This window comes from Pempheris klunzingeri, chromosome 13, assembly GCF_042242105.1.
Source record: "Pempheris klunzingeri isolate RE-2024b chromosome 13, fPemKlu1.hap1, whole genome shotgun sequence".
Taxonomy (NCBI): domain Eukaryota; kingdom Metazoa; phylum Chordata; class Actinopteri; order Acropomatiformes; family Pempheridae; genus Pempheris; species Pempheris klunzingeri.
The window spans coordinates 17,924,011-17,946,303 of record NC_092024.1 but is presented as its reverse complement, the minus strand read 5'-3'; the positions used below and the strand labels follow the sequence as shown (position 1 = coordinate 17,946,303).

Genomic DNA, 22,293 nt, shown 5'->3' with positions numbered 1-22,293 from the left:
GTTTTTATACTTTTGATTCATTTTGATTTCATTTTCACTCACAAAGTCCAGTTTTCCCTTTTATATATACACATATATACCACCAGTACACACAGCAGCCGTGATAACTGCAGTAGAGAGACAGAAAATGTAATTGCAATAGAGAATCTTTATGATACTCTCTCACTATTTGTTATGAGTAATGTGTACAAGACAACAAAATATTGTAACTCTATTATTAGCCTCTTGTTTTTACAGTCAGAGATGAATAAATGTACTCCTGCACACCTTATGACTGCTTAGCTCCGAGCAAAAATGCAGCGTTCACGAGGAAATGGTACAGCCAACTTGTAATTAGTCTTGAATTTGTCCGGGGGCATGGCCGAGGGCTGTGTAACAGGCCCTGTGTCTGTGGGTAAACAGATCTGTCCTAAAGCTGAGTAAATTTCCTCTGGTATCAGTGAAACATTCTTCACCATCCGTGTGCTCTATGCTCTCCCTGATTGGTGTTTGTTTGAATCTTAAAATCTTATGGCTATAACTCATTAATATTTTCCCTCATTAATATGATTAAAATGACATCAACTGTGTCTCCCTTCTTGCAAACTGCAAAATCAATGACTATGCAGATATTTGTTGATTCAAAAGTTTAATTGGCAGAAACAAGATGTCTCCTACTTCACCTAAAAGTCCTCTGGCAGTGTATTACCATAACACGCTTTTGTAAGTTGGATGCCAGAAAGTGATGCTAATGCACACACATCATAAACTCTGGTTACCTTCAAGCAGAAGAATACAATAAAGAAAACAGCCAGACAATTCAAGACCGAGAATGGTGGTGTAATTTCATAGATAAGTAATATCCAGATGTAGTAAACAAATATCATTACAGTATAACAGGAAGTTCTGTTGTTTCATCTCCTAGCTCATTAGTTATGTAGTTCTAGTTTTTAAATAAATTTTTAGTGGCAAATCAGCAGTAACGGATTTTAGTTTTGGCCACTTCGGGATGGCACTCACTCAGTTTTTTTGGTCTCCACTCCAGAAAAATATCTGGCTCTCAGGCACCTAAATGCCCAACTATGCTCACTAGCTATTTGCTAACTTTGTCTGCCACTTGGTGCAGGGCACATAGCATACACTGGGCCTTTGGAGCCTCTTTACTGAAAACATCTGCCTCATGTGGCTGAAACCAAAACACTAAAGTCTAAAACCACCACGATAAAAGATGCGATAAAGCAAAGTTGTGTCAGAAGTGACCCCTTTCACCTACAAATGGTCATGTGATCCAATATTTATTATTGCTGCTATAACCATCAAGTCACAATACTGCAATGAAAGTCATATAAATGATTGAATGTAAACACCGCTCCATATAACTGAAAAACTGTATTGTTGTTTGTTTTTTATAGCGCTCATATTTACATTCTAAAAAACTGTCATATATTAAATGTTTAGTCCTCAATTCACCACTAATTAGTAAAATACTAGATGGATAAATGTACATAAACACTTGACATTTGAAATACTGACAGATGGTGACAACCTTTCACACGTACATATAAAGAGACTACACAAACACATAACTGTTACTTCAAGCATCTGTGGATGTTTTGAGCTGCTCCAGTTCAGTGGCTTCTTTGGGGCTCTGTGCCAACTTTTTGCGTCCCTTTTGGAAGACAGCAGCAATCTCCTCGAACGTTTTGCCCTTGGTCTCAGGGACCCGGAGATAAGTAAACACAGTGAAGCCGAGAAGCAGCACAGCAAAAAGGATGAAGACATAGCAATCCAGCCAAGCCTGTAAAGAAAAGAAAACACACACACACAAAAAGAGCAGAAGTGTCAGTGTGCCTGATTTTGCCTGATTCAGCCCACATGCATGTGTGTTGCATAAGTTTACAGCGTGTGTGTGTGTGCTTTCTGCCTACCTGTATGTAAGGAAAGGTCATGCCGATGATGAAGTTGCTGGTCCAGTTGCAGCAGCCAGAGAGAGCGATGGCCGCAGGCCGAGGTCCCTGGCTGAACAGTTCAGCAACTATGAACCACGGAATGGGACCAGGACCAATCTCAAAGAAACTCACAAAGAGGAAGATAGCTGACATGCTGACGTAGCTCATCCACGAATATTCACTCTGGAAGAAAGAGGACATCAGTCAAAAGAAACAGTTTCCTGTCCTGGCAGTTCCCTGATTACTTTACTTAGTTTGAAACACATCTCTGGGTCTCTTTCCTACATTGTCCTATTTGTTTCATCACCTTCAAGTGTGACAAAGATTAAATGTTTACATATTAACCACTTTTGCCTCCATACCTATTATATCGAATATAGTTTTCTGGGTCTCAAATGCATACCAATTTTGACTTTAAAGTCCACTTATGATCTGGAGTTCAAAATACAGCTGAGCTGCTAATGAAGACCATGAGATGCAGAAAGCTCCAGAAAAAACTGGCAAGTTGACCTTGAGTTAAGTTTTCTTTTTGCCAAACTGATGTTTCCAAGACTGATAATATCGAATATATCATGAATATGGTAAGAACAATACAACATTTGGGGCCCAACATTCTTGTGAGTTATTACAGGTGTGATGGACTAAAACTCTGTTTGGACAAACCTGGAATCTGAGGCCCACTGTCATGGCAACTGCACAACAGCACATCCCTGCCAGACCAGCCACAGTCAGAGTGCGCCTGCCAGCCTTGTCCACCAGCATAACCTAGAACATACAGTACACTGTCTATCTCTGTCTATTGTGTGTAATCTAACTAAGAGAATACAAGTGCATGTTCATTGTTTAATATCAATATGTGTGTACATGCATCTGTGAATTCTGCATCTGTATTTGATGTAGGTGTAGCCACTCACAGACACCAAGGTGAAGAATGCGTTAATGGCTCCGACTCCTATGGTGGCGTAGACTGGCTGACCAACACCAGCCCGATCGAAGATAGCCGTAGAGTAATAAAAGATCTTGAAGACAAAACAAGTGCAGATTTTCCATAGATTAAAAGTCAAGTATAAAGGAGTAGCTTATATGTGTGCTTTGCTTAGGGAGAGCGGCAAGTAAGTAAGGTGTTTTATAGTCGTACAACAGAGCAATACAAGTCTCATGTCCTGTACATTTTCGTGCACATAAATTAATCAAATCTCAGAAAAAGTATTATACATTTATTGTTTTTTGAGCCAGCTGCTGCTGATGTGCACATACAGTATGCTCTGACAGTGAAACCGTGATTATCCTGTCATCTTAACAGAAAAAGACAGAGTTGAAATGGATTTTGCCACTCACCGCATTGATGCCAGACAACTGCTGGGAGAGGTGCATCATGAGGGCAACAAGCAGCTGCTGTCTGTACACAGACGAGCGGATCTTGGAAAGAATACAGACCAGGAAAAGATTGTCACTGCAAGGGTAAAGCCCTACATGTTACACATGTATTTTATGTATGTTTTGGTTTCATGTCAGAGAGTGTATTTCCCATAACTCAATCATTTTTAAACTAAACATTTCTATCACTTGAGGCAGGCTCCGGAAAGCTGATCTAGCCTCAGTTGTCCTGTTTGTAGGGGCACTAGTTTGATATTTAAGTTCACTATTGCACTGGTACTCCTTTACCTTTACATCATTATTACATCACTTGTTTAACTATGATTTCACATTAACTATTACAGCGTCAAAACAGGGCGTCTGTGTCCACCCTGAAGAGGAATTTTATCAAGGTATGAAGGTCATTAACTTGTCATTTTACAACACAGGGCTTCATATTGAAATGCAAGTTGCAGTCCCTTCATGCTACACACACATAGAGCATCGATACAACATTTAGAATAGAAAAAAGAAAAAAAAGAAAAGAAAATAGGAATTAAAACAATACATACCGTCATTTATATACATAGAGACATATATACCCACAAAATAACTCTGTATTGCATTTTAATCTGGCTGTGGGGGAATGTAAACAGTAGCAACAAGATAGTGTTGTATTCATCTTCACATTACAAGTTCAATATCTAGAAAACATGCTGAGCTAATGGTGATTTCTCAGGACTTTTATAGTTAAAATGTAATGAGTGTGTTCTTGTGGCTCAGGGAGCTTATTAGCTGTTCTATTCTAAAACCCCAAAGTCTGTAATTGTTAAAATTCACAAGAGATCATTTTTAAGTAGCTGTACAATATATATCTCAAGTGACCCTCTTCCTGTATAGACACTTACCAAAGAAAGGATAGAGATCTTGGCCTCCTTGTCTGCCTCCTCTTTCTCTCTCCTCATCTCTTCCAGATCAGGAGTTGGATCATATGCTCCCTTTAGACGATGCAGACCTGCCACAAAGCACAGAACGAAAGGAGGCAAGAGTCTGAATGAATGATTTATTTGCATCAGAAGAAGTTTTTAGATCCTTTACCCAAGTAAAAGTAGCAGCACCACAATGTAATACCAGAATTGAAATATTTGAACATGTTTCTGAGTGATTGAGCATCTAATGTTTGAATAAGTGAGAAAACGGATGGCATAGAGAGTTGCTGTGTGTAATTCTTACTTTTTCGAGCCTCTTGCTCCTTGCCTAGTACAATGTAAAGGTACCGTGGGCTCTCAGGACATAGGAACAGCAGAAAGGATTGGAATACTGCTGGCGCTCCAGACAGGCCAAGCAACAGGGGCCACATATCATCATTACCAAGTACAAAGTCCAAGCCTATTACCTACATCCACACACACACACACACACACACACACACACACACACACACACACACACACAGTTTAGGTTATATGTCCAGTATGCCAACAAGCAAAGATGCTGCTGTGAATGTGTATGTGCATGTCAGTGCACCTCACCTGGCTGATTAGGATGCCAATGACGATAGCCAGCTGGTGTAATGTTCCCAGAGCCCCTCTGTAAGCCTTTGGTGCAATCTCTCCAACGTACATAGGCACAAGCCCAGATGTCAACCCTGACACACACATATCATGTGCTAACTAAGTTTAAACAACCATTTGCTGTTGGATATAAGACAATACAGTGTAGAAAGGACTATGTTTTTCCTCTTTTATCGAAGTGCAATTTAGGAGGCCTTCATTTCTTCTTAAATACAAAATATTTAGCTTTTAATATCATCATGAAGGGGAATTTTCCCAATGATGATGAGAACAACGTGCCTCTTCTGTAGTATATAATGTGTGTATGAGCATTAATTCGAGATTATAACACGTGTTTTACCGCACCACAGTAAAGGCCCATAACTGCACGGCCGAGAATGACCATGATGTGAGGTTTCCACATCTTGCAAAGACCCATCAGCAGTCCAGCGGTTACAGCCAGAACATTGACCATTAGCATTCCCTTTACCCTGTTAGACAGAAAGAGATGGCGGAGAAGGTGGCGGAGAGAGATACAGAGAAACGTCAGCAATGGATAAGTGCATGTGTACCATTGCATTCATATTGATCCTGGTTTAACTTCAACCCCCACCTTTCTCTATCATTCCCCCTTATTATTCTCCATAATCCATCATTTTTCCATCATCACCTTTTTCTGCCTAACCTTCACTCTTGCACTATTGTGGACTTATCCTTCCTTTCTCACCTCCCTCTCAGGTCGCCCACATATCCCACCAGGAAGGAGGATAACATGCCCCCGATGGAGAAGATAGCCACTGACAATGACCAGTACATGACGACGGCAGGGTGTTGTCCTGCGTCTGAGAACTCTCCTTCTTCTGAACTGTTTTCTGACAGGTCAGTGGCCCTCTCGTCCCACACTCCCAGGGACCGTCCATAATGCTTTTCAATGACCTACGACACAGATTATTATGGATCAAGAGGTACAATCGCAGCTGCACACACAGAATAGATCCATTCTGCTAAAATCATATTTCACAAACAGTCATAGCAATTATAACATTCATTATACAGCATTACATTCTACTGGAGAAAATGTAAACAGACAAAGCAGAAGAACAACAGAGATATCATTAATAATACCAATTTACTCCAATTCAGTTTTATCTAGGTCTGTGACAAGCAGTGGTAGTGTACTCATATCAAGTGTGCCACAGCAACTTGTTCATACATGAGTGGTCAGCAGTCTGAGATAAATCCAAATTTTGTGTTTCAAGTAAACATTGTCAACCTTACATAACCTTTATTTGGCTTAACCAAGCATCCAGTTGCCAAGTACACTGACATATGTGCACATGCACATACAACACCTCTTTACTCTATGACCCCTTGCTCTATATGAGCAACACAGCAGGACTCTGAATTTACCACCAAAAACATACAAGAAAAGTCAGACAAGTCTCAACATCTACATGTAATAATAAGAAATATAATATAATATATAATATTATAATATACTATAATAAAACACCTCTAGTACCTCTTTTAATAAATGGTGAGCCATTTGAGTTTTTGGAGAACATCCAGGAAACAGAAAAACATCAAGGCCATAAACATAACAGCAATGACAAGTTCATGACAATGGCATGTTTTGGCCTAACAAGATCACAACCTTTTAAAGGTAAACCAAAAGCAGGAATATCATCGCTGGGGGAGGGTAGAAGCGACTGCAATGGTGAGGTCAATGTGCTTCAAATGGAGGCAAATTGTAACTCAAACGTCTTGCTGAATTGGACCAATCCAGGCAAAACAAAACCTGAAGGGTCAATAAAGACATGGAGCAGAATTATGATGGATGAGTTGGTCAAGATCAACTTAACTTAGACCTGGACGCCCCCAATAATAGGGAATGATGGAGGGCGATGAAGATGATTAAGTAAGTTGGTTAGTAGCTGAAGAACAAACTTCCTGCTGGCGGCAAAGTGCTTTGATAACCAGCAAATCCTGCTTAAGAGATGCAAGACATTTCACTAGATACAGCATGGTATGGCCAGCCTGGGTCAGAGAAGAATTTCATATTTAGATCTGTTGTCAACAATGTCCACATGCTGTGAGCTGAGACTGTCAGCACAGAGGGAAGATCTCCTATTCCAAGCTCCTCCAAACAGTCCAAGACGTAATCCACAGTGGGACCAATGAAAGAAGAATTCAATACCAACCATCTTCTGTTTAGAAAGGAGGTAGTTTGCAGGGGCAGTAAAAGAGTACACTGCCATCTTAACAGAACTGGACTGGAAGATGTCCCCATCAGAGTGATCTATGGTGAGCATAGTGTTGTCTTTCAACAGGGAATTCAACTCTGACAACTCTTCCAGCAGCTTGCAGCAGAGAGATATTAGCACGGGTTACATTCTGACCTGTCTACCATTCTACATTAAAAGTGCTGCTCATTATACACCAGAGATTTCAAATAGCTTGTAGTATTTAAGATGAAACAATTCTCAGATTGGCTACACAAACATTTTTTTTATTCAGTCACTGAGAAAGGGTAAATCTCTGCCTTGGTCTCTCAGAGTATTATCAGAGTATTATATCCAGTGCTATAGAGAAGTGCATAAAGAGAGCTTACACTTGCTTTGTAGGGTGATTTTATTTGGACTAGCTGATTGCAGGCAAATATCAGTATACAGAGGCAATTATATAGCCTAGTAAGAGAGGGAAGGGCTGTGTTGTAGTACAGCCTACCTTCTGGGGTGCGTTGATGACACCAAGACTGTAGCCATACTGGAGGGACCCCAGAACTGCAGTGAACACAGCCACGGCCAATGTGCCTGTTAGCTGCTGCAGAGGTGAAAGATAATCACTCAGAGGGACACACACACACACACACACACACAATTTAACACGGCACATGCATACAAACCAGAGTGTGCAAATAGTCACTCAGCTGTTCTCTCATGGTACACTGTCACAAATATAGAAAAGTGCAAAAGCTGACAAAAAAAGACTATCTGCATAATCAGTGGTTTTATTACTGCTTTATGCACAATTTCTGAAAATCATATGAATGCTTACACACAGATGTTACAAAAGTTACATAATAATGCTGAAATGAGACATTTGCATATGTTAAAATGAGAACTTGAACTGAGATCTTGGCAGACGGAACACATCAGAATTTAATTCACGACAATCTCCTAAGTACAATGACGCACAGTCACAGAAAACACTGATGAGTAAGCAGTTGATTGTTTCATCAGATCTCAATGGTAAATGCAACCCTCAACATACCTAAAAGTTCTCCAATATGTTGATGCAATATATGCAATATAGTGACCAGCCACCTGTTTGTTCTTGGTTTTATGATTTTGAGTATAAAACCATTTTATGAAACACATAAAGACCGTACTTGTCAGAGCTATCTTACCTTCCCCGACTCCATGATGGGTCCAGAGTGTCAGCCAGGAGGTTGGTAATGATCAATGAAACCTGCATGCCTGATCACGCTGTGTCCACTCACTAATCTGCAAACACATGCGTGCACATGGATACACGCGCACACACACACACACACACACACACACACACATATTTAAATTTATATATACATTTTTGTATAAATATATATATACATAGTACTGACAGAACTCTTACACATAAATTAACAGAACCCTTATTTATCCTATATGCAAACACACACTATTGGAGAGAAGCTATACAATGATCAAACAGAGAAAAATCTGGTTCCATCTATTTAACCATATCATGCTGGCAGATTATGGACACTGATATATTGTACATTCATACAAAATTACTGCCAAACAGTGTATTTTGCTGCCCAAATTCAAAGTTGTGTTCTTTGGTAGTAATAATGGTATTTGGACACTATCTCCCCCTCACATACACACACAGGTGCGCTATCAATGATATACTTGAGGGGCAGGACAAAGTCTGAGGGTTGAAGCTGATACAAATGTGCATGCATGCAAAAAAACAGACTGTCTCACAGACCTATCCACAAAAAAAACTCCACACAACTCCAGCAGTGTAATGCTCTAGTTTCATTTATTTCTCTCTTACAGCATCTCTTTTACAAAACAAATAAATCCCAAAACAAGACATTATTAGTAATGCTCTTTCAAAATAAAGAAAACAAGAAATAAACAGAATAAAGAATACAGTGGTTTCGTCTTTGAAAGGAGAGTCCTCAGTGTAATGACCATCAGCATTTCCAATGGGAAGAGTGAATTCCATGATGGACAAACATAGTATAGTAATAATGCCCCAGCCACACTTGGCGCATTAGTCATTCACACAGATGCATGTGTGGCCCTCACACGCACACATACACACACAAACAAGCACACACAGGGAAGACATTGGTTTCTTCAGCTCGGCTCTTTATTGCTAAATTGTTAGCCTGCTCCCCACAACAGAGATCAGTCCCCCATAACAGGAACAGCTACTGCATGGATGTGTAAAAACACCTTGAAAATATATCAGAAAACTTTTAATAATTTAACAGGAAAAAATTGATTCAAATGATCATTACATCACTGGGCAATGAGCAATTATTTTTTTCGTGTGTCGCCTTACAACATACTGCCAAATCTACAGTAAAAGACTGATCTGCGTTACATCGCTGTCCAACATGGATGCATATGCATGAACTAGTCAACCATCAGTGTTATAAATTTAATACAGTATGTATTAACGATTGAGCTGTGCTAAATATGTAGAAAGAAATGGCGAGGTTTTCATCATACCATATTCTCTGTTACTCCTTTCAAAGAATAAATCAAATCTTAAAAGTGTTAACGTACATCTCTGTTAGAAGAGACAAATATCATCAGCAATGTGTTAAAGTTAGGTAATAACACAAAAGAAAACTGTGTAAAGTAACCGTATAGGCAATAGAATTATTAATCATAACATGAGCCTTTCCGCCTCCATTTTTGTTTTGCTTACATCATGCTAGGCACTGTACAAACAGTTAGGAGCCAAAATCAGAAGAACCAATCAGGGAGGAGCATGAAGGACACCACAGCGTTCAACAATGAGTGCTTTCACATGCACACAGTATTCTGGATCGCAGCACATATCCTGTTGAGGTTGTATTCAGGATAAGCTGCTTAAATGCATATTCACATTCCCGGCAGCAACAGGGCTGTATTTGTGAATAGCCAAAACGCTACTGTGTTTAAGGAAACAGAAACATACTCCAAAACATTAACCACTCATATTGCCTAGTCTTAAATGCTTGGTGTTCAAATACACCAACTCATAAACTTCATACTAAGAAGATAATATCATAAACCTGCATGTAAACACACTCAATGTTGCTGCAATTGCATTAAGGTAAAAGTTCACACACAGAGACTGTATTACTTGACTCTTTTTCTGGACATTGATTTCGATATCCCACTTTGATTCAAACTTGATTTGAATGGGACTCATTTTGACATGAAGTGAAACACACACGCTTACACACGCACACACACACCTATGAACACACTCACACACACATTAACATACACTCCTGATTTCAGAGACACAGATGTGCTGTACATTTCATCAAGCTTCATAGACAGACTGACTCAGTCACAGAAAAAGAAAAGAAGAGAATGAACAGAATGACGCTCTCATTGTTCATTTAATATTACAGTATATCTGATGCAGCACCTTCAGAGTTTAAGAGTGAAAAAAGAGAGATGAGTGTGATGATGACAGGAGGAGGAGAAGAGGAAAATATGAGAGGGGACGACAAGACCAGTGAGTTCATTTTAAAGGGACACAGACATCATCTTTGCATACTGTTACAACCTGCCTAAGACAGCAGACAGAGTGTGTCGCCGCATCTCTATCAGCGAAATGCGATCGAAAATTAGATTACAGTTCAGTTTACTCAGAGCCTGAAAAAATGTCAAGCGCAGGAAGTGGAGAAGGAGGGGAGTAACAAAGGAAAAAGAAAATCAATCAGGCTGTCTGCTTTTCCCCGCCGACATCCAGAATAGATTTGTCATCCCTCAGTTGCCTTCCCTATGCCATCATATTCACAAGTATGTATTTGAATTTATATTGAAATCTTATTCATCTATTTCTCCAGCCTCTGAGGTGTAGTTCTCTGAGAATGAGACCACACAGGACAGATAGGAAGTGAGGAAAATGGAGGACGACGGTGTCAAAGGATTGAAAAAGTGAAGACTAGATCTAGAGGGTTAAAAAGGGGGGACAAAATGAAGAAGAGGTGAGATAGGAGGAGGCAGGTGTAATGTGTATTTCTACAGTTGTTGAACACTTGAATGCACTGGTCCATTTGGAGAGTAAAAGGAAAAAAGTGCTACAGACAGAGACAGAGAACGTGGGAGGAAGAGAATATTTGGAAAGTCAGTGGCACCAGTTTGTCAGTCAGCTGAGATACGATGGCTTCTGCATTACCCGGCATAATCTATGGTGACAAGTATCTTCATTGAGAACAAGTCTTTGTTGTTTTTCTCTACGATAACTTTTTTTCTACACCGTTTTAGTCTCTCCAGTGTTAAAAGAGTTCACTTATGGCCTCAAGGTCAACCGGGTTCATTTGTGAGATGTGCCGTGGGCCAAGGTGGGTCGCAGGGCTGGCTGATGGGGGCATGAGGCAGAGTGGAAAGTGGGAGGAGCCATCACCAGTTCATCATAGAGTTTCTGTTGAGGGTCATGAAGAAAACTTGGCTGCTACCTCCCGAACGCACCGATGCAAAGAATACCTGGAGAGACAGAGAATTGTACCAGCTTTTTCAGGTTTCATTTCTATTTTTATAACTATAGATGACCAATAATTGTTGTTAACTTCGTCGTTTTTCTGACTAATAATATTATTTACAGTCAAATAATTCTATCATGTTCATGCAATTCATGTGTCAGCTTTTACAAACTATGGAAAAGCCATTTTGGAACCAACTCGTCATGCATTTAAAGCATTTTATTTATGTGTGTTTCTGTGCACATTTGATTAGGTATGACAATCTGCAAAACTTTAAAATGTGTTACCTGATATAGCATTAAAAGTTTGTTTTTTGATTCTATGGGCCTCTATGCCATCTATGCAAATAATACCAAACTTCATGCTCACAATCAGTGCTTTAACAGCTCGTCTATATGCATGTATTTTTTTCTATATTATGTGCACAGACTCAGTGCTGCAATCAACACCACTCTACTGAAGACGGAGGACAAATCAAGACCACAGCAAGTCAAATATTTTTGTAAATAATATGTGAATGTACTCATCGTCATTTCCAAGCAACAGATAAGTACAAGTGAGAATGAAAGAGCATGCATTCCAATGGTGTTTTCTACCTTGTCGTTCCGCTCACAAAGGAATTTGAGTCTCTGGGCTCTCTTGTGCATGAAGACTCCATCCAGATGACCTGTTTCCACAGACCGGATCTCTATGGCTTTCTCACCCCAGCCCATAATCTGATTAGAATGGATATAGGCTGGAAAAGAGAAAACACAAGAGTGACAATAGAATCTAGATTGATTGTCCTAAATAGCGGTAGCCTTTAAAGTGTAATACATCTGATTGCCACATGAGGACAGTAGTGGCGTTTTCTAATGAAGCAGTGCTTCTACAAGCAGTACACTTTTCCAACACTTTTGTTGGACTCCAGGCTCTTGGTTACCCCCTCTCTCTTTTTCTCTCTTTGTCTTACACCTTTTACCTTTGCTATTGATCATCTACATCAATTTTCCATTTTTCTCAAACCTCTTTTTTCTTGTTCCTGCTCAGCAGGTCCGTAGGCCTTCCTGTGAAGGGTGATCTTATGAACTGATTTTTGAATGCAGTTAAACCTTAAGTGAACCCTCATAAGATCAATTCTCAGAGAATTCACACCACTTTTGATCTGCATTGCAACACACACATGCGCCAAAGTGGGCACCGGCATACATCACTGTAGTTATTTGAACCTCTTAACTTCAAGTTTGGTGTTTTTTTAATTTACATATTTGAACTGGCTATTTTTTGTGATGTTTTAATGACTTTGGTGTTGATCTAAAAATCTATTTAAATCAACACGTGCACAAACACACACATGGGTGGAACATACCAACAGAGGTAGGCATCTCTCCCCACTGTAGCACCACGTCCTTGGTGATACGACCGTAGGTGTTGACGTAGACGCCCTCGTCCTCGTAACACAGCAGCATCTCCATTCCATCGGTCTTAGGGAGCACCACGATGGCATGGGGCGTCACCTGGCTCTGGATCTATTACAGATACACACACGCACAAATATTTCAGAGGCTTTAATTAAATCCGTCAAATGTAATCATAATCTACATTAGATTAAAATATTACAGAGGTTTCATCGTGGTCTTTTAATGCAACAGAATTTGGCTGGCTCTTTGGCATTTTTTTGGACCGGCCTGCATTCTGTAATCCTCTAAAGAACAAGTTTGTGGACCCTGACAAGGCTGTCAAATATCAGACTTTGGTTCAGACTTTGGCTTGTTGTCCGAGAAGCCTTGTTCTGTTTAATAACTGAGTTGTCAAACTATAGCATTTTTCTCTGACCTTAATTAACAGAAATGACATCAGAAGAGTTTGGGAACAGCGACACACACAGACCTAGCTTCAATCTGTGCGCTTTACCAAAAGTGTAACCTAGAGACTAACCCCATTATTTTGGCCTGCAGGCTCTCCTGAGGTTTGACTCAAGACTACACTTGACAAGCACAACAAAGGATCATGTCAGTAAAACAAGTGAGTGACACAGCAATGAAAAAAACTCATCTTAACCCTTGAGAAACTGCATTTACACAGGAGCTCTGCTGAATGGCATGCACTTCTTGCCACACTTGTGCTTACTTTGACTACTTTATGGAAGCAATGCACACATTGTGTAAGATATGAAAACAGCAGCACTGTAACCTTACGAAACCACTGCATCGGGCCGTGGTGTTGTTGATTGATGAGGCCAAGTGCAGTTTTTGGAATATATGATGTGTGCGTGATTAATACATGACAGCAAAGCATTACATGAAATTGCAATTCAAATGAAAGTAATACCAATTATTGTAATAAACATGTGGAATTAGGCTTTAATTCTGCAGCTTTGTGTTCTGGATCCAGCATGACCAATCATCTTGCTGGTATGTGTCCCGAGGGTAAGATGAATTTATTCATGCAAACCTATTTCTAGCTAAATTATCCATTAATCTCTACTCTAATGACGTGACTGCACATAGACACGTAGTACTTCTGTGTTTCCACTATGGAGTTTTACTAAAGATCTATCGATCTAGTCTAAAGGGTGGATGGCAGGATGTCACCTTCATCTGTTTGGCACACTGGAAGAGAAGTTGGCAGGGAAGGAGAGAGAGAGGAAGCACGGATTAAAGGCAAAAATTAGAAAAGGCAATCACCTCAAGCGGTTAGGAATATTCTTTAATTATAAGTCTTATAGTGCATGAACTCAATTGCTCTGTGTCATCAACACAGGCTACCTCAAGGTGTCCTTACATCTGAATTCAGTGGTTTATATTTACTGAAATATTGCAACTAAATAAAGAATTTGACTGAACTGTGTTTCAACTTGATTTGAGTAAAAAGCATGTGATTAGTGAAGCCACCACGAAACAAACTAATCTGCATGTAAGTACCAAAACTGATTCACATTCAAGCACGCAAATGGACAACTACTGATGGTGTACCAAGCTTCCATGCATGATAGAGTGACCAGAATTTATAAATGACTGCATTCTGCCTTGGGGAAAAGAAGTATGCTAAAAGAATATGCTAACCTCTTGACAATTGTGCTCTTTGGATGACCTTTGTTGCAAGGGGAAATTTGGCAGTATTTACAACTTCTTGATGGTCTGTAATATGAGCACTTCAGAAATTTGAGCTACAATGTGTGTACTTAACATGGATAGTCCAAGCTCAATGCACCATACTTAGCAAACTAAAGAAAGTAATGATAGAAGAGGTAAAATACCCATCAATCTTTTACTTGCACGACAGGAAATCAATCACAGAGGAAATTTGTCAGGGTAAAGTGATTGTATTCTTAAAAGCTAATTCTCATGAGAAAGTGCACCAGTCACTTCTGACCTTGGCAAAGGAGAACAGGAACAACAAGGACAGAAAAAAACCAAACGGTTTTCCCTCCCCGTTGCGTGCATGTGCATCACGTGTGTGTGTTGTTCTTCATTCAAATTAACTGGAATTGAATCAGCCTTACTCAGAAAGCCTGGTACACACCCATATACAAGTCCAGGCCTGCACTTACATGTGAAGGGATGTAGATGTCGTAAGGGTTGCCCGAGTCCACATCAATGACATGGAAGCCCACGCTGGAGCCGTAGATGACCTTTAACCTCTGACCTTCCTCCACAGTAAGGTCAACCAGCTGGGGACGGTGCTGCAACTCAGTGAACGACTGACAGAGAGGGAGAGAGAAACAGACAGAAAATTAATGAAGAAGGAAGAGAAGGGGGGGAAAGCAAAGATTTTCAGGGATAGAGGACGATGATGGAGTAAAGGAACTAGTGAGGAGCAATAAACAATGAAATCATTGATTCTGTGAAAGATGCTGGGTCTGTGGTCATACAATATATGTACAGTATGCACATTGTGCTCCCCTACCTTAAAGGCCATGAACTTGTGGTAGGGTTTGGGAGCCCAGGCATAAATTTCCACAGAGTTCTTCAGAGCAATCACCAGGAACTTAATCCTCTCATATTTTACTGGATACATGACAAAGACACACACATGTTGAGCACAGACTGAGTTAAAAGTGGCTTGATTCAAACATGTACAGTCTAAAATTTTTTACTTTAACAACCTGACCCATATAGTGTATATTACATTTGATGAATCAAAAGTTGATAGATAGATAGATACATAGCCAAAAATGCAGTGACATGGTCAAACACACATACACACATACACATCCTTACCAACTTTATAATGCACACAGCCCTCCAGCTCCCCAACTGTAATCCAACCCTGCTTCTTCTCTACTTCCGGGTCGTTGTGTAATATTCTGTTCCTCAGCCAGGACAGGTAGTAGACACGCAACTTGTTCTTTTTCCCTGAGAGGGGCGGACAAAGGGAGAAAGAATTGAGATCAACTTAAATGGAATGAGGCAAAAAAATTTCCCCAAACACTTTATCTACTTGGTTGTAAACGGCACACAATGGATTATTTGGCTATTGTGATTGACCTTGATGACCTTGATTTGTACTGTACTTTGAAGAAGGTAGAAGAAGTATCTCTTGTGGGTGTGGGATGTGTACATAAGCATGTACTTGTGTATGTGCATACAATGTGAGTGTGTCTGTGTTAGACCTACCAGATATGGTGACTAGCACATTGAGCCCCTCCAGCACATCCATCTGTAGGAAGCGCCGTCTGGTGATCAGATTGTAGACTTTTCCCTGTCCACTTCGGTCTAGCAGCATTAGACCATTCTCTGTCCCCACCAGCAGATTCACACCTAAACACACACACACACACACACACACACACACACACACACACACACACACACACACACACACACACACACACACACACACACACACACACACACACACACACACACACACACACACACACACACACACATCCACACAAGTGTCAGAGACAAAGAAAGATACCCAAAAAACACAGATGGAGATATTTAGGAGAGAGGATGTTTCCTCTTACCCCAGAGTGCGGCACACAGGATCTCAGAGTTGAAGCGTTTCTTGTATTTACGGATTTCTGGTGTGTCACTGTGGGGTCTGATGTTGGTAGGGTTGACATTGACCACAGAGATCTTCCGGGCTTCATTTAGTCTAGCCTGCTCCTGCCTCAGCAGCTCATTAGCAAACATGGCTGGGATACCACAGAGGAAGAGAAAGGTAAAGAAAAGAGAAAGAAATATGTCATTTTTTTGTTTTGTGTAGAAATTATTGGCCCAAACCTAAACAACAAAGTCACCTGTCTCACTAAACAAACTGTCTGACAATAAGAGAAAGTTAAAAAGGGTTGAACATGTAAAATGGGTGACCAGAGCTTAACTGTGCTTTGCTTACCTGCTGCTGAGTTCTCATTGTCGTCTTCACTTGGGGAGGTTTGATAGACACGTGGATCAACGAATGGGGTGAAGGACGCTTTGGAGCCGCCCACACCAAACTGTAAAACAGAATACAGGGAGGAATTGTTCAGCAGCAGCCTACAGAGACACACTACCAAAGTTGCCTTTGTGTGTGTGTATGTGTGTCTCTGTGTGTGTGTGTGTGTGTCTGACCTCAGCCATGTCGCTCAGTTCCTGCAGGGCCGAGGTGGGTGTGGCTGAGGGAGAGTTGCTCTGTTGCACAAGGTCAGGGAGGTTACCATGGTTACTGTGATTCCCAAACCCATTACTCTCAGTGTGACCACCTCTCCTCCTCTCCTCTGCCTGAGAGACAGAAAAAAAAAAGAGAGAGAAAAGAGTTGAGAAACAAAGGAAGGAGGAGATGTGAGGTTGAGAGGGGAGTTTACATGGAAGTGAGGACAGTAGAAGAAGATAAAGTGGCGATAAAGAAGCAAAATGAACTCAGTTTGTAGAATGTGAAGGAGAAACAGCATTTTCTCTGCTCCGTGCGTGTACGTGTGCACATTCATCACCTCTCTCATCACTAGAGTGCCGTCCTTGGAGCTGTTATAGGCATCTCCCAAAGAGTCCTCTGTCAGCCCTCCATACGACTCACCGCTGCTCTGCACTGCTGGCCTGCAACACACACACACAAAAACACACACAGACCCAATTATTTACAAAGCAGTTCTGCCAAAACTATACTGACAAGCTACTGGCATAGTGCATATTCCAAAGAAATGCATATCTCAACACAAATGAACACTGACAAGTCCAGCTTGAAAAAACACAGAGAGCAGGGAAAACAAAAACAGATTAGACAACTTACATGATGCGGGGGATGTCGCTAACAGCAACAGTCCCATCATGCCCCACTGTCTCGCCGTCGTCATCGCTGCTATCTGATTCGTCACTGGAGGACGAGTAGTCAGTCACCTTTATTAGAATGCAAGCGGGAGAGGCAAAATGAAGAGAACTGGTAAGAAACCCTCTTTAGAGAAAATTATTAGAGTTTTATTTCACACAGCAATTCATGTTCATTCACTCACTTCGACTCATTTCTTGTTAATGACTTATGTAGTCTTTACAGTGAAATTATTGAAATTAAAGGCACCCTGTCGAGTTTTAAACCAGCAGTAGTCGTAGTAGACAATAGTCAATAATAAGTGTTTGTTTTATGTTTTGTTTTTTAACCTGAAATGAAGACCTGTCGCCTTTCCCTTTTTGATGAGGACCGCAATGAAAATAGGCTTTTAGCTTTATTATCTTTTTTATTTATTTATTTATTTCATCATCACTATTACAAATGTCACTGTACCTTGACTGGAGGTCTGCTGCCCTCCTCTACCCTCAATTCTCTGAGCTCCTTAGCCAATGCACTTAGGTCCTACAGAGAGAAAGAGAATAGGAAACGAGAAGGAACCAAAGTCAATTACTTCATCGGTTCAGTATCATCAGTCTCAGAACCTGAGGACTGAGAGGCCAAATCACATACAAGGATGAGGGGAGCAGAGAGGGGCAAAGAGTGAGACGAACCATCAGCATCATGAACTGATTTGTTGCCACACAAACATCCGGGCCTGTAAACATAGGTGTCCGGGAACAAGAGTGCTTATCTGAAACCACTTTTTCTGTAGCGACACCCGAATTTTCATTTTATGACATAAGAAGTGATCACAGATCAGCACTTTTGATCACTCACAAGCAACATATTAACTTAGATGAGTCATAAGAAAAGAGGAAGAAAGATAATCAGGCTTGATGTACTACTGCAGCGCAGCGTCAATCTGCATCCCTTCTACCAAACAACCCCATGCCAACTGGCCCGAGGTTCCTCCCTTCCTCTCCCTCCCCATTCAACCCGGCCGAAGGATCAGACCAAATCATGCAGACGGGGGGGAGGACCGTCATACACGGTGGGCTTACCAGCTCCTCCTGACCAGTAACCGTGACAACAGAGAAATAGGAAAAGAGGTTCAGAGAGTGTTCAGGTGCTTGGCAGTTCAGGTTACACACACCCACACACACACACACACGCAACACATGCATGCATACACGCACATCCGCACAAGCACGCGTCCACATACACTCTGTCAGGTATGTGTGTAGAAGCACACGTGCACTGCCAATGCCTTTTCATACCGATATTTTAAAAGTTAAAAGAAACAAGTGTAATTTTCTTATGAAAACCGATTTACGCCACCATGCCAGGGGAAAAAGAGGGGCTCTGAAGATTGAGGCAAAGGAAAACCGGATTAAAAGAAATGGGACTCGGGTGTTACTAACCTCATCTATGGCTTTCTTATAGCTCTGAAGAATGAAAGGACAAAGAGAGGGAGGCAGAGAAAGAAATACAGAACCAGATGAATAGCAGAAAAAAAGGAGAAGAGGCCTGTAGAAGATTCCCAGAGAGGAGATTGCTGTGATAGAAAGTGAATGTGTGAGTGTGTGTTGTGTAACTCACTGCAGGTCTGCTAGGCCTGGCTGATTCACGGCCCTCCTCCTGTTTGACCTTTGCCTCCTGATTGGCTCCTGGAGGGGATCCTTCCTGCTTAGTTTGACCTATCAGAGTGAGGTAATAATTACACATTTGACCAACAAACACAATTAGGCATCATCAGAAAAAAGAAAATTCTTAAAAGAAATGACAGGCGTCCCATTGAAAATTAAATTCAAAATTTGTATCATCCTGTCATTACATTGTGGGTGAAAGTATGTTGCCAAATATTTTTTCAAATATTTTGGAACAATTTCATATTTTGTTACGATATCTAGATAATATCTGTTTTATTGTTTACATTTCTGCCATATTTACTGTCAACCCCATAGAAAAATGGTAATAACCAACAAACATGAAGGAAAACTGATCCTACCATACTTCAACCTCTCTCTCTGCCATGTGTTTGTCAAGGGGAGAGCCATGCATATCTTAGATATCCCTCTGGCCTGTTGTTTGACACATCCCTTTACGCTTCTCTCTATCTCCCTCTCTCATTTCCTCTCTTCTATCTCTCTCCGGAGGCTGAGAGTAACAGGGCACATCAGACAGGTTGATCAGAGCAGAACTGTGACTGACAATGTCCCGCTGATAGCCTCTGAAACTCTGTGAAGCCCTGTGAGTGTATGTGGATGGCTGTGTGTTTCTTTAGCTGCATTTGCATGCATGCAAGAGCAAGAACATGCACTGGTTTTTAATTGTTTGCATGTAAGAGTGTCTGTGTCTGTGTGCCAGTGAGTGTGTGTGTGTGTGTGTGTATGCATTTTTTATTTCAGTGAGTACATGAGTTTCTCTACCTCTCCTCTCAGCTGAGCCTCCCTGAGATGAAGGGGAGGAGGAAGATGACGAATTGGAGGAAGTTCTTTGCAGCATGGCATCCAGAGAGAGCTCCGACCGCCGCAGGTCTGGGTTACTGAAAAAGGAGGAAAACATTTGACATACTTATATAAAGCAGATATATGCACTGTAGAGGTGTCATGTTTTTAAATATTTTGGACAATTTTGATGGAATATATGTGTGATTATATGTATGATGGAATATGTGCAATCAATAGCTTCTACTAAATAATCTAATTTAACATCTAGATCAGTCTATACAGCACCACTTTTTGTAATGGCATTAAATTATATTTTAAGACATACAACAAAAATGCAAGGGATAGTTTAGGGGTGGACACTGTGCTCATATTTGTTTTACCTGGCCCGTATGAGCTGAGAACCTGTTCGGGGGCCCAGACCCACTCCTCCATTAGGGGAGTTCTTCCTGACCAAGGCTGGCGAGATGGAAGTGGTCCTCTGGGGGACCTGAACACACACGGCACAGCAAAGGGTTCAAAGCTTGTATCCAGAATATTTTTTTATAATCATATCATTAATAAACTTTTAAAAATTAAATTGATAAACAAAACAAAAAACAAAGTCTGATCCATTAAACTGTGGCAGGTGGTGCTCTAAATGCCCGGTTATTGAGTAATGTTGATCGGCTTGTAGTGTTACGCCTGTCACAATTAACAATGACAAAAAAAGTCTAATTAAAATAAAGCCACTGCTCCGCAAGGCATGCTTTTTGTGCCATGTTTGTATTTTCTTGTACCAAAGTTAACGGTTTAAGTCCACCAACTCTTTTCAAGATTTGCAAAAGCTGATTAAAAAGTGGGCAATTTTCTGAGTTCACTAGAGTTACTTCACGCATTGTATGCAAGGTTACACATCAACCACCAAAGAAACGAGAAAGACTAAGCCTAATCCAATCAGATTTGAAATGCGATTGGAATGATGATGGTGTGTGTTTACCTTGATGCTTTTGATGCAAAGAGTTTATAAGAGTTATAAGTAAAAAAAACTAATTAAAAACACAAAATTCGCTACAACATAAAAACATAATAGAAAAACCATAATGTTTCAACTAATAAAAAGAATAAATCAAAACAATAAAAAAAACAAAAACATTTTTAAATATTTCTTCTCCTAGAAAACCATCATTAGTGAGTGTCAGTCTTCCTTTCTGACTGTAATTCTCTGACCTTTGGTGGGATGTCCTCTTCTCTCAGCCAGGCGGCCCTGTCCCGATCCCTGTCTCTGTCCCGCTCCCGATCCCGTTCCTCCCTGCCTGTGACGCGCAGTGGAGGTCCGGGGGTGTCAGAAGTGGGGTCTGAGTTCTGGCGGGGCATCTCGGGCCTGGGGGAGCCCGTGCTGACACCCTCACCCAGAGCTGAGCCCGTCTGGTCCTGCAGAGACTGAGAACCGGACATTGAGCTGGAGTGGGTCTTCACTGGAACCAGGTGAGCCATCTGAAGCAGGGACAGAGAGAAGGATAGAAGGAGGCATGAGGGGAATGAGTCGGGTTGATGGTAGGACGATAACGGTGCACAGATAGAAGAGAAGAAAAAAGGAGGAAAGAGAAGGGAGGCGGTAGGAAGGATGTATTGAAAAGTAGGAAGGGATGGAAAGAATGGAGGCATAAACATTTGAAGTTTCAAACATAGAGGGGGGGAAAGAAGGAAAAAATAGGGTAGAAATTTATGGATGACAGTTGAACACAGTGGGAAAACAAAAGGTGAGGAGAAGAGGAGGAGATAACAGAATAAAATTCATGAAAAGGTGACAATGAAGAATTATAGGGGAAGACAATGGCAGAGAATGGATTGAGATGAAGAAAATTAGAGATAGAAAGGGGGAACATAGTAAGGAAGAAAATGGAGAAATGAAAGAGAGAGAAAGAGAGAGAGAGAGAGAGATTGACATGGAGTCATGGACTTTTGAAGGAGTTCATGGTACAAGGAACGAAGAGGTTTGTGTTTTTACGTTTGGATATTCTCGTCTGTGGGAAACACACCACACATTCACATGCTTCGTTTTGCACACTGGT

The 22,293-nt window shown here is 40.9% G+C and overlaps 2 protein-coding genes and 1 long non-coding RNA gene across 3 annotated transcripts in view; all 3 read right to left on the bottom strand.

Annotated features, from left to right (window-relative positions):
- Nucleotides 1-1,033: 1,033 nt before the first annotated feature.
- Nucleotides 1,034-1,234, bottom strand: LOC139211679 (uncharacterized). Its single transcript, XR_011585288.1, has 2 exons — nucleotides 1,173-1,234; nucleotides 1,034-1,135 (listed from the first exon to the last, which is right to left on the bottom strand). It is a non-coding gene; the product is annotated as an uncharacterized lncRNA (long non-coding RNA).
- A 4-nt stretch (nucleotides 1,235-1,238) lies between these two features.
- Nucleotides 1,239-8,274, bottom strand: slc2a2 (solute carrier family 2 member 2). Its single transcript, XM_070842004.1, has 12 exons — nucleotides 8,247-8,274; nucleotides 7,565-7,660; nucleotides 5,565-5,773; nucleotides 5,204-5,328; nucleotides 4,817-4,932; nucleotides 4,518-4,680; nucleotides 4,193-4,299; nucleotides 3,267-3,347; nucleotides 2,843-2,947; nucleotides 2,592-2,693; nucleotides 1,908-2,111; nucleotides 1,239-1,777 (listed from the first exon to the last, which is right to left on the bottom strand). Exons 1-12 carry the CDS (start codon nucleotides 8,259-8,261, stop codon nucleotides 1,574-1,576), a joined length of 1,527 nt encoding a protein of 508 aa, XP_070698105.1. The 5' UTR covers nucleotides 8,262-8,274; the 3' UTR covers nucleotides 1,239-1,573.
- A 924-nt stretch (nucleotides 8,275-9,198) lies between these two features.
- tnika (TRAF2 and NCK interacting kinase a) overlaps nucleotides 9,199-22,293 on the bottom strand; it is a 57,579-nt gene continuing 44,484 nt past the window's right edge. The window contains exons 16-32 of the mRNA XM_070842310.1: nucleotides 21,449-21,715; nucleotides 20,623-20,729; nucleotides 20,222-20,337; nucleotides 19,392-19,489; nucleotides 18,246-18,314; nucleotides 17,757-17,863; nucleotides 17,461-17,563; nucleotides 17,102-17,251; nucleotides 16,887-16,986; nucleotides 16,516-16,686; nucleotides 16,160-16,303; nucleotides 15,764-15,898; nucleotides 15,450-15,550; nucleotides 15,094-15,243; nucleotides 12,910-13,069; nucleotides 12,158-12,297; nucleotides 9,199-11,565 (exon numbers count right to left, since the gene is read on the bottom strand). Coding sequence (XP_070698411.1) covers nucleotides 11,482-11,565; nucleotides 12,158-12,297; nucleotides 12,910-13,069; nucleotides 15,094-15,243; nucleotides 15,450-15,550; nucleotides 15,764-15,898; nucleotides 16,160-16,303; nucleotides 16,516-16,686; nucleotides 16,887-16,986; nucleotides 17,102-17,251; nucleotides 17,461-17,563; nucleotides 17,757-17,863; nucleotides 18,246-18,314; nucleotides 19,392-19,489; nucleotides 20,222-20,337; nucleotides 20,623-20,729; nucleotides 21,449-21,715 — 2,202 coding nt within the window. The 3' untranslated portion in view covers nucleotides 9,199-11,481. The remainder of the gene's footprint in view (nucleotides 11,566-12,157; nucleotides 12,298-12,909; nucleotides 13,070-15,093; nucleotides 15,244-15,449; nucleotides 15,551-15,763; nucleotides 15,899-16,159; nucleotides 16,304-16,515; nucleotides 16,687-16,886; nucleotides 16,987-17,101; nucleotides 17,252-17,460; nucleotides 17,564-17,756; nucleotides 17,864-18,245; nucleotides 18,315-19,391; nucleotides 19,490-20,221; nucleotides 20,338-20,622; nucleotides 20,730-21,448; nucleotides 21,716-22,293) is intronic.